At 44.5% G+C, this 12,548-nt stretch overlaps 1 protein-coding gene across 2 annotated transcripts in view; it reads left to right on the top strand.

Moving 5' to 3' along the window:
- Positions 1-11,592, top strand: part of MYL3 (myosin light chain 3) — a 41,584-nt gene extending 29,992 nt beyond the window's left edge. For both annotated transcript variants that reach the window (XM_048837364.2, XM_048837365.2), the window contains 4 exons: positions 2,962-3,135; positions 7,107-7,184; positions 7,619-7,654; positions 10,752-11,592. In XM_048837364.2, the coding sequence (XP_048693321.1) occupies positions 2,962-3,135; positions 7,107-7,184; positions 7,619-7,647 (281 nt within the window). In that variant the 3' untranslated portion in view covers positions 7,648-7,654; positions 10,752-11,592. The remainder of the gene's footprint in view (positions 1-2,961; positions 3,136-7,106; positions 7,185-7,618; positions 7,655-10,751) is intronic.
- The last annotated feature ends 956 nt before the right edge of the window (positions 11,593-12,548 follow it).

Here is a 12,548-nt window from a genome sequence, read left to right as displayed (position 1 = left end):
TCTCAATTCCTAGCTCTACTATGCATTCCCTGGGCAAGACACTTAGGGCTGAATGCTCAAAAGGAATTTGGTGTTGTGATGATGAGTGTCACAACAACTAACTTCTAGGTGCCTGGAAAAATCACGGTGATTCTCAAAGCCTGAGTTAGGCACCTAAGCTCTTACACATGAATGGGGAGACATAGGTACCTTACATTTTTCAGAGTAGCAGCCATGTTAGTCTGTATCCGCAAAAAGAACAGGAGTACTTGTGGCACCTTAGAGACTGACAAATTTATTTGAGCATAAGCTTTCATGGGCTACAGCCCACTTCATCAGATGCATAGATTGGAACATATAGTAAGAAGATACATATATATACATACATACAGAGAACATGAAAAGGTGGAAGTTGCCATATCAACTCTAAGAGGCTAATTAATTAACCTTACATTGTGATTCACCAAAGCCACCACACAAGGCAGGCAGCCGCCTAAGCTAGCCATTGGGAGATGCTGGCCAGAGGGGTGTGTCCCCTCTCACAGAGATAGTCACTTGAGTTCCAGCTGCAGGGAGGCACCTAGTTCTGCTTGTGATTCTGAAGCCGGAAACCCTCCTTGGAGTTAGGTGCCTCATGCCATTTTAGCAAGAAGCCAGGGGGAGAGGAGACCTTTTCGCCCGGTGGTGAGGGTCTTCACCTCTCCTTCTGCCTGAAGTGGAGAAACTATTGCACTGCGGATATATAATTAAGGACCCATTGGAACAGGAGAACTGGATCCTGGGTCCCCCCCATCCTGGGTGTGCTCTAACCAGCAGGTTATGGAGTCATGCTCATGTGGGTGTGCTCTCCCTCTCTCTGAAACAGGAGAGACTGAGGGAGGGAGGGAGAGTCTGCAACAGGAGAGACTGAGGGAGCCCCACATGAGAAAAGCCCATTGCCCAAAGGTTAGAGCACTCAAGTGAGAGGTAGCAGATCCCTGTTCAGATCCCTTCTCTCAGGTGCGTATCCTAACCATGGGCTGTAAGTTGTGAGGGAAGGCCTATTCCACATCTTCTCCTCTTTCCCACCCCCAGCTGTTTTGGGTAAGCTCCCCTATGGGGACTCGCAGGCAGCCTCTGGGCATGCCTGCTGGATCGGGCCCCTCTGGTGAGGGAGGCGTCCACATGCCCATCTTCCCTTGGTTTGTGGATGGCTTTGGGGCTCATGCCCCTGGGCACCAACAAGGAGGCAGCCGTGTGCAGATCCAAAGGTAGAAACATAGGTGACGAGGGAACTCATACTGCAGAGACATAGGCGCCAAGCATGTTTAGGTGCCTTCAGGGTTCAGCATTGCAGTGGTCCCAAAACGGAGACTGAGGTACTTAAAACAGGGACTTGGGCACATATCTCCTTTTGTGCATTCAGCCCTCAACACTTAATCTCTCTCTGCCTCGATTCCCCATCTCTGTAATGGGGATAATGATACTTCCCTGCCTCACAGGATTGCCTTGAGAATAAAATTCATTTCTGTTGAGCAGGTGCTCAGATATTCTGAGGGTCAAATGAACAGATAGGTAGACTGGATTGTAGGGCGTTCTCTGCTCTTTAAAAAAAAGTGTGACGTGATCTTTAATGTTGGGTTTTCAGGTCTCCTCTGAAAGCTCCCCACACTCAATATATCTGCTCATAGGAATGCAGGGCTTAGTCTCCCTGACCCACACCTACAAACTAGCCCTGCAGACCTGCCCACACTGTCTGCCATCTCCATTTAAGCTAATTGGAATGGAGGCCGCTCAGCACCTTGGAGAATCAGGCTCTTGTTGAATAATTGTGATCAATCAAGATACAGCAAGTTTGGCTGATGACACAAGGGTGGACTTTGGGGCTATCCAAGAAAGAACTGTACCTTACGAGGACCTCGTTCCTTAGCTCAGTATGGGAGGCACAGGATCATAGAAATTAGAGATGGAAAAGGCCCATCTGATAACCAGCCCCTTTCCTGCCTGCTCCCCAGTTTTAAACATGCCTATGCTACAGGGCTGCCACCACTGCCCTGATGCCCTGGGGAGACTACAGCAAAGCAAAAGTGATTCCACTGCCAGGACTGTTTTCCAGATATTAATTTTCATTTGCTCAATTTCATGTACTTAGTCTTAATTAATAAGCATTGATTAACCCTGAACAATTGTTTTCCCTCCATGACATTTACATATTTCAAATACTTGCAGATGCTGTCTGTCCATCCCCATACATACCCATGTATCCATTCCCAACCATGACAATGTATCCATCCATACCCATACATATTCATCTATGCACCCATCCATCCCATCTATCTATCTATCCATCCCGATTCTTCTCCATCTATCTAGCCATCCCTCTCATGTATCCATCCAATCATCCCCCTCCATCTCCCCATCCATCCCCATTCATATCCGTCTATCCATCCATCCCCATTCATACCCATCTATCTATCTAGCCTAATTCATACCCTTCCATCCATCCATCCATCCATCCCTATTGATACCCTTCCATCCATCCATCCATCCATCCATCCACCCTCACACATATCTATCTATCTATCTATCTATCTATCTATCTATCTATCTATCTATCTATCCCCATACACCCCATCTAATCTATCTATCTATCTATCTATCTGAGAGACAAGCTGGGTGAGGTAATATCTTTTATTGGACCAACTTATGTTGAGGTAAAAAGACTTTAACTCACCCACCTTATCTAATATCCTAGGACCAACACGGCTACAACACCACTGCAAATATCCATCTATCTAGCATTCTCCATACACCTCTCTCTCTCTCTCTCCCTCCCCTCTGTTCTTATCATGGTCCCATATTCCTGCCCTTCTGTTTAGCTGACAGTTTGCCAAGCTCCCTCACACACATCCTGCAAGGTGTTGTTCACCTTCTGAATGGCCCTGAGCCACACTGTCTCCACAGAATCCCTTGCACCTTTCTGTTGAACCTGTGATCTTACAGAAATGAACAGCAAAATGATTGACTTCGAGACCTTCCTGCCCATGCTCCAGCACATCTCCCAGACCAAAGACACGGGCACCTATGAGGACTTTGTGGAAGGCCTGCGAGTGTTTGACAAGGAGGGGAATGGAACGGTCATGGGTGCTGAACTCCGCCATGTTTTGGCGACTCTGGGTAAGGTGAAGCTTTCTTTATATCATTTCAACTCTGAGGTCTTTTCAGAACAGCTGGTAACGTACTGACTGGTGTGAATGTGCACCACTGCTCTCTGCTGGACAGAAAGACAGGTGCACTTAAGCATCTGGGATGATTATGTCACCCTCTAGCGGCAGGGATCCGAAGAACTCCTAAAATGATTCCAGCTCAGGATCATTATCTTTCAGCTCAAATGTTCACAGATTTTCTCTTTCTGAATTCTGAGTTCTCTCTTTCTAGTTCTATCATTCTATTCCCCCTGACAACTGTTAATTTATATGGTCAATTGTCCAGCTCTGGAAGACACTTTCTTTGTAAACTGTGAAAAATTCATCTGTGTCTTTGTTGTTTTTCTTTAGTTGCATAGACTTATGATGAAGGCATTCCATTTTAGGCCCATCTCTGCTACTGACACTTGAGAAGATTAAAATAGAATTTTAAATGTCAAATTCCCTTTTTACCATGTATGGTGTTTGTTTACTTTGGGGTCCAAATTAGGTGACCAGAGTCCCGATTTTAATAGGGACAGTCCCAGTATTCAGGGCTTTGTCTAATATAGGCACCTATTACCGCCCCCCACCCCCACCACCACACACACAACATTCTGATTTTTCACACGTGATATCTGGTCACCCTAGACCAAATTCAGTGCCGAGGCACGTGGGCCCATGTCAGTGAGGTCAGGGGAGCTGCGTCCATTCAAAGCATCTTGGACAAAGAAACTAGTTTGCTCAGTTTGGTCAATTTCACTTCTTTAGCTTGACATTTCCCCTTTCTGGTTCTCCTGACCCAGCACAACACTGTAATGTCTGGCTTTCAAGCCCTGGTGGGGAATATTTCAGTCCAAAGGAAAATCATTGAGTTAGCAAAAAAGTCAGTGCATTTTTATTCAGATTAAGATTTAGAATTAATGGCCTAGAGCCTCAACTGGTGTAAATCTGGGTTCAGTGGAATGACATAGATTTCCACCAGCTGGCCCAATGTGCCCAAAATCAATGATGTAAAATTGGATTAACACAGAGGTGAACCCTGACCAGTATATTTATATATTAAATGCCATCTATATATTTGGCTAAAGCTACCTGACAATTTCACTTTCCAGCTGAAAAACTGATTGGCCCCACCTTTTTAAAATCGGCACACATATCTTGTTACTGATTAGCCGATCTGAAGTGGCTTTTTACATGTATTTGGCTCTATGTTTCGGGGGGGAAAGCTTTTCAATTCGCCATTAAGCAGTTAATAGAAAACCTGTTGAGTGTGACTTCACATCCACGGACCCTTTAATTGCAACATACTTTCCTGGCAGTCACATACGGTGCTGAATAAGACCCTTAAGCAAACTCCATGAAAGTCACTGGAAACATTTGCATTGACTTCAAAGGACTTTTGAGCAGGGCCAAATCTTCACCCAGTGAAAACTGGTGCAGCTTCCTTGGCTTCGATGGAGCTCCAGCAGTTTATCCCAGCTGAAGATTTGGGCCGTTCTACACACCAATGGGCAGGCATGTAGCTGCTCTGTCAGCGTCCAACTTTGAAGTTTCATTGCAAAAGGTATGTGAAGCAAGGTAAAATTGCTAGACAGCTCATTGTGGGCCTGCTCCGGGTGATTATTACATACTGCTACTATGGTGTTGCTTTAAAGGTCCCAGTAAAGACCAAGGCCCCATTCACATAAAAAGAGCCAGTCCCTGCCCCAAAGAGCTTACACTCTAAAGAGACTAGACAGACACAGGCTGGGAGAAGAAATGGGCCCAGAGAGAGGAAGAAGCTCCCTTCCTCATGTGATTAGTCCATGAGTCTGACTCTGCTCTCATTTACACCAGTGTTGAAATCCAGATTGGTCCAGTGCAGTTGTGATGGGGCCGTCACAAGAATTCAGATTTTAAAGCAGATACCGTGCCAGTCTTCAGTTTCAAATGGGACGTGCTAAGGTACCAGGAAGCAGAGGGGGGAGACAAGCGGATGAGCCAGGAATGGGCTCGGGGCAGACACCATGGCAGGCTGGGGGCAGAGAGGTGCGACCGGGAGCTAGGGAATGTGCTAAATATTCAGCTCAAGTTGTGGTCACTTGGGCAGGAAAGTTCAATCCTAACCAAGGGGCAGGAGAGATTGTGCAGACTCTGCAACATTGGGGGAAGGTGACGGGAGATGGGGCCCAGCCGGGACCACCCACAGAACAAGTACAGTGCAGGGGAGAACTCCCATCCACCTGATGCAGGCAATAGGACCCATGCTCCAGCCTCCCGCTGTGTGGACAGGGGCATGCAGAGTAGCCGCCCGTGCAGAAACTGTAGCAGGGACTGGCCAGGCACTGATGATGTCATCTGGATGCTTCCTACAGGTTGGACTCTGGACAGCCTCTGCCCTGTGCTGACTGACTGTTGTCCCCAACCCACAATATCTTCACTTCAGCCTCACTCCAACTGCCCTCTGTTCTCCCCTCCTCTCTTTTCTCTTTCTTCTGCCCTGCCCTGCCCTCCTTCTTGAAGTTCTCTCCCTCCCCTTGCCTTTCCATTCTCTGATCCCCTCCTAATAGAGCAGAATTCAAAAGAAAAACTTTGACACTAACATGACAGTTGCCAACCATCACAAATTGTGTGTTATACTCCTTGTCCCCTACCCTGAATCTGTCTTGCCTATATAGACTGTAAGATGCTTGGGGCCAGGACTGTCTCTTACTCTTTCTACAGCACCTAGCACAATGCGGCTGCATTCTTAGGCAGTCCCTAGGCACTACCATAAATATATTAATCACAGTGTTGCTAACCTGAAGTACTCAAAAATCATGCCATCAGTTTAAATACATGATACTTTTTAAAAATAAACTCGGTTCTTTTTATTTATCTTCTGATCTCAGAGCAATTAGGTTAACCTGGGTCATGTTCTCAGGGTTTTCCCTACAACTAGAAACTCACTTTTTTAGAAAAAACGAGAGCTGAGATTCTCACTTAATCACAGGACTCCCGGAGTTGGGGCTTTAAGAAAACTATACTCACAATTAAATTGCCAGAGTTGGAAACATTGTAAATCATAATCATAGTTAGTACTATCTAAAATAAATTCCTTCTATAAATTAGTCTCTGTTAACTCTCCAGATGGCTCCATGCTTCGCTCCCAAGAGCACCAATTCAATCAATAGTTGTTGTGTCACTGATTTCAGTGGCAGCGGGAGCAGACCCTGAAAGAGCACTGGTCCTGTGTTACATCTTGGATCCCTCTGGATCTAAAACTCAAAGCTAAACTGAAGTGACTTTACTATGAGTTTTTCTTGAGTGAAAACTGAGGGGAAAAAGGTCCCATCGATGCCAAAGTCCCATTGATTTTAATTGATGTCATTAATTTCAATGGAAGTGAGGTGCCTAAACATATTTAAAAATCTGGACCTCAGGGCTTTAAGATTTTGCCCCTAAAGTATGGTTATACTTAGAAAAGTGATAATGTGAAAAAGATATGGTGGGGATTTCCATATTTGTTCAGAGTCACTGGCTTTTAGGTCAAATTTCCTCTGTTTGCAAGCCCTAAAGTGGATTTTTAACACTCAGTATTGCAAATTCACCTTGGGATCTCTCTCTCTCTCTTTTCTTATGTGGCATCCATCATCATAGCACCTGAGCACTTACTGAGTATTAAAAATACACATTACCAATACCTTATTTCATCCAGGTTCTTTTTGCTACTTAGATCTTCAGTGTGAAATGAAGCAGGTATGCGAAGTAGCATAGAATCTGTGTCTCTCCCACACCTGTATGAGAATTGCAAAGTTTGATTTCTCTACACCAAGTCAGCAGCTATGACTTGAAGACAGACAAACAGACAGATAGCAGCTAAGATGAGTAAGAAGGTGCTGTTATCGTGTAGGTAGTTTTTGGACGGTGACCACTACCCAACCCAAGTGATGGTTCGGACACTCCGAATCACTGAGCAGGAATTTGTTTTTTTCTATCCAGGTGAGAGGTTGAGTGAAGAGGAGGTTGATAAGCTAATGGCTGGCCAGGAAGATGCCAATGGTTGTATCAACTATGAAGGTATGTGGTGGTTAGGGTTGGATTCATCTCACAAGGCTTGGTGTCAGTAAGCCTGTGAAAGTTTGGCGCAATGATGGGCCTCAACCCCAAAGCTAAGATTTGAATCTGACCTTCCCCAAAGTTTGGGTGCCATGATGCAGTTCAAGTCCATTGTCCTCAATGAGATTCCTTGCACCTTCCACAGAAGCAGCTGAGGCTGGCCACTCAGATGTGGGCTAGAGAGACCATTAGAACATACTGTAGATATTATCTTAAAGATCTGTAGAGCACTTGCCACCATGGCACCTGGGGGCTTATTTACAAAGCTAAATTGTATTAATTATGCAGAACGATGAGTGGGGAATGGAATTAAATAACAACAGTGCTGAACAGATGCAGAATGCTCCTGAAGTGAAGGAAATAGATGCTAAATTATCTCTTTCTATTCATTCCAGCTTTTGTGAAGCACATCATGTCCAACTGAACACTAGGTGAGCCTCTTCCTTCTTCATCCCCCAATCCCACCATTATTTCAGTTTCCCCTGTTGGCTTTGCAGCCTCCGCCTCATCTTGGGGGTATAGGGTGGGGTCCCATGTAGCTGGAACTCAGCCGTTTTCTCCAAAGCCACTGTCAAAGATGCCCTGGACACAGGAGAATCTCCTGGCCAGCTACCCCTCCACTGTGAGGTGGTATCTCTTGTTCAGTTTGTATAATAGGGATATTTATCCCCTTCAGATCATTTTCAGGAGACCACAAGAAAAATACTATTGTGAATGAGCATTATGAAATCTGAAGCTATGTTTTCTTTTCAGTTTTGTTCAGAGTTATATTTCCAATTTGCTCTTCCATCTCTGTTTTGGAAAACAGCACTTTTGGGTGTGAGGGCATTTCAGAGATGAAATCTTTCAGGGCTAGATTTTCAGCTCTTAAATCGAGAGTTTATTACACAAGAGCCTGGAAATAATTTATCCCCATTACACTGATAATGAGAGGCCCAATTCATAACTATTTGTCTGATCACCCACCCCACCAATTTTGGGGGGTGTAAAATGAAACTCACCCTTAGTTTTGGCTTATCTCTTGCTAGATGCCATAATACAGGCCTTTGAGAAGAGGGTGAAGGGTGGCTGGGGGGAGCATGGAATCTATCTATGTCTCTGTGTTCGGCTTGGAAAACCCATCATGGCGTGAAATGCAAATGATCAGTTACAGGGGATGAAAATTTTTAGTGGACTGTAGGAGGAACTCAGCTGAGAACTTCCATTCAAGGGAGTTACACATAATTTTCCACACTGCACTGGAACTAAAGTACAATGACCCTGTGACCTACCGTCTCAAAACTATCTAGTGATTTAGGGTGCTTACATTTTTGATACTCCAATGTAAGGCACCCTAAAAGGGCCTCACTTTCAGAAGATGAGCTCTCAGCACTTTCTGAAAATCAGGCCCCTTAAGAGGTGTCCCAAGCTGAACACCTGAAAACTGAGGACCCTAAAATCACTCATCACTTTTGAAAATATAGTTAGAATCATAGAATCATAGAATCATAGAATATCAGGGTTGGAAGGGACCCTAGAAGGTCATCTAGTCCAACCCCCTGCTCAAAGCAGGACCAATTCCCAGTTGTGTAATTTAAAGGCTTTGCTGTCATAGTCTTTCCCTGTAGGGAAGTCGAGACGAAACCGATTAGGGAGGAAGTCACGGGTGAATGAAAAATGATGTCTAAATAGAAAGAAGCAACTCAATCTTATGGCTCTAAACCCAGATCCTCAGGAGAATTACTGGCCATTCACAACACAGATTCTCCACCGTTATGGGCAGCTATCCCAGTTTTCCAGATGAAGACCTCAGTTGTTCCAGGCAGTACCTTTGGCCTCCCATTCAGTAATGTGTTCTCCAAACCACAATAGAGCTTAAGTACCCCAAACGCAAGTCTCGCCATGCCAAACTGGCTGAACTTCATTTCCAGTATTTACTGCCCATCATTTTTTTATCCTTTCCTGGAAAACATTTCTGAGTGTCTTATCCCAGTATTGATATCTTTACAGCCCATGGGAAAAGTCTGACCTAGGAACCAACCACCCCACTTATTTCGCAAAGGATCTGATAGGCCGGGAAAGAGATTGGCTTCATTTGGACCAGTTCCTTTCTCTTCAGCTTTGGTTTATTTTTCTACCCGTGCACCGACTTGGCCCAACTTTGCTTAGCTTGTGAGATCTGGCACTGTCACAACCCACGGACAGGACAGCAGAATAGTGGCTTTTTGGTTTTGTGCTCGCTGAGGCCCTAGAGCTTGAGTTCATTTCAGTAGGAGTCAAGTCCAGGTCTCCAATACTTTTGTTCCAAAATATAATTTGCCACTAAAATGTGAGTTGGCTTTAAACAGCTGCTGTTTTCTTGTCACTGTCCAGTTCTCTTTCTTTTGGGCCTTCCTCTCTCATCCCTACGTACACACTGTTTTAGCAAATGCCTGGCACATTTAAAATCCTGCTGGCCCACATCCAGAATGGACTGTGCCCACAGCTAACATAATGCATCATGATTATTATTTAGAGATAGTCCCAAATCGAATGCACGTCACCCCACCGCAGCTTTGGGAAAATTCAGATCTGGAGCCCAAATGTATAACAGACCCCTAATGGTATAACAAGCCAACTCCAAACCCTGGACATGAATCCATTCGAGTTTTGTGGAGGTTTGGATCTGAATTTGAATTAGGAGCGTGGCTCTGTTTAATAGGTCAAACCAAAGCATCAGGACTGAACATCCCAAGCACTGAGGGAAGCACGGATCTGGAGCCACATATAGCAGCTTAAGCTCATCTGTGTTCTTCTTGTTTATGATCATGGGTTATCACCACTAGTTTGCCTGTTTGCATCTTTATTCTCAACCACAGACTGGTCCCTCCACTTACTCTCCAACCGGCTGCTGCAAACTCTTGATAATAAAGTATAATTTGTTACATCCTCTGCTAGTGAATCCTCAGTTTATTTTGTTAGATCTCTGGGCCAAGTGCTTTTCTGGATCTCAGCCAGCTCTTCTTGCTTCACATTCAGCCTGGCCGTAGGGAAGCATTCCCAGATTTGCTGCTCTTTTCACTTCTTACGCTAATAACTCAGAAAAGGTACAAGGCACAGGCGATGCTGTTCCCTCTCTGTGGGATGGAAACTGTGGTCAGATAAGAGTAATGAGTGCAATATAAGTAACGAGATAGGGAGACAGTATGGTCTAGAGGATAGGACACTGGGCTATAACTCACTGTTCCTGGCTTTGCCACTGGGTTGCCATATGTCCTTGGGAAAATCACTTTGCCTCTTTGTTCTTCTATTCCCTTTTCTGTGTTTTTATGTAAGACCCTTAGCTCATCAGGGCAGGGACTGTCTTTCACTTTGTACAGTGCCTAGCACAGTGGGACCCCAATCTCTGGCAATTACTGCAATATAAATAATAACATTGGAGTGAGAATCAGTTTGATGTTTCATTATTGATAATCCGAGTGCAGATCCAAGAGAAACTGGAGCTGCTTGGGGCTTTGCTTTTTGCTGTTTTTTTTCCCTCCTCGTGCTTAAAAATAACTTTGTTTTTAGGACAAGACAGATTCCGATGAACCCCCGATGCTGGCCTTGGATTTTGACGTAACGGAATGTCTCTTCATTTGCCAGCCCAGATTCCTGTTACAAAGCTACAAAATGTCCCAGCCCTGAAGTTATTTGGATAATTTTTTTTTTCATGGGAGGATGGGTGGCCTTTACAGAGATGTGGCAATCAGAAGGAACTGGGGTCTGAATTTTGAGTACCTGGGCACTCTCATTGCTCTCTGATACCTAAGATAAAACAGCGACTTGAATCATATAGGCTGGGGGGAAGGATATTTCACTTATTTCATACCAAAAAAGAACTGGAAGATCTGAAATGTAGCAGAGATTTTTTTCCCCCTAACACAACTGGATCCATCTCTTTGCATTTGTTGCGTCCGGAGGAATTTGAGGCTTCAAAGTTAGCTCAGAAGTAAGCTGGAATAGGTGGAATTAACACTGATTAGTGTAAAGATCTCTCTGGTGGGCAGGAAATATTGTCTGGGGGTGTACTGGACCTTGAGGGAAAGTGGGGGAGGGATATGCGTAATACCCACCAATGCGCCAACAAATGCAACCTAATGCACCAGCTTCTGGGATATAGAAGGTGCAAGTTTAGTTTCAACCTGAAAAAAAACCCTTTTCTGGCATGAAGTGTGGGCATTTTAACTTGTTTTTGTGTCAGTTAAAAGGTGTCACAAAAAAAGTCCACCTTGTCCATAAAGGTCTCTTCCAGGTCAACAGCCTGAATGATGGAGTAAGTGAAATGTCTGTCCCGGTTCAGATTGGAGAATGTTCTAATATACATGCCTATTGTTACTGTAGCTTTTCTCATTAAAGCATTCTTTTCTCATTGGGGGGGGGAGTCTTTGTTCCTTGTTTGCTGCATTTTGTGTGTGTGTGTGTGTGTGTGTGTGTGTGTGTATTAGAGAGGGGCCATAGCTAAAGCCACAAGTCTGAACTGCAGATGGGGGTCTCAATTTCTCATTGCTGTGATGGGCATAACAAAATCATGGTTCCAACCCTTCTGTAATGTGGTGGTTTGAGATGCATTCCAAATCTGATGGCAGGGCATTTTGATTCTGTGTTCGTACATTTGAGAGCTTAATTCCTTCTACTGCAGGAATCCCTGGGTGAATTTCTATGGCCTGTGTTATGCAGGAATGCAGAGTCCATGATCACGGTGGTTTCTTCTGGCCTTAAAACCTATGGCTCTATTGAGCCGGTTTGTACAGTTTCAAGATGCAAACTTGGATCTGAATCTCGAGCTGAGATTCTGGGTAGGTCCAACTGAATAGATAAAACTCAGCCATTTTCTCCAAGGGGAGACAAAACATCACTTAGATGCCTTCTAGACAAGTCCTCAAAATGATTTAGGTCACAATGAAATTTGCTACGCACTTCTATATATAAAATATTTTGCAAACACTTGCTACCATGCAACTGATAGAACCTTGGCGGCACTGACTTGAAGCTGCGTACATAGCAACCCCTATCTACCCAGGTTTCAGAGGAACAGCCGTGTTAGTCTGTATTCGCAAAAAGAAAAGGAGTACTTGTGGCACCTTAGAGACTAACCAATTTATTTGAGCATGAGCTTTCGTGAGCTACAGCTCACTTCATCAGATGTTTACCGTGGAAACTGCCTCTGTTTGCATTTGGAAAGGAAGATGATGTCTGTCTGTATCTGTACAAGTTTCTTCATGCAGTTGATAGATTTCCACTCCATACGGCTAAATGCAGTGCCTTGCATAATGACAGGTTTCAGAGGAACAGCCGTGTTAGTCTGTATTCGCAAAAAGAAAAGGA

This window comes from Caretta caretta, chromosome 2, assembly GCF_965140235.1.
Source record: "Caretta caretta isolate rCarCar2 chromosome 2, rCarCar1.hap1, whole genome shotgun sequence".
Classification (NCBI taxonomy): domain Eukaryota; kingdom Metazoa; phylum Chordata; order Testudines; family Cheloniidae; genus Caretta; species Caretta caretta.
This window is presented reverse-complemented; position numbering and strand designations above follow the sequence as displayed.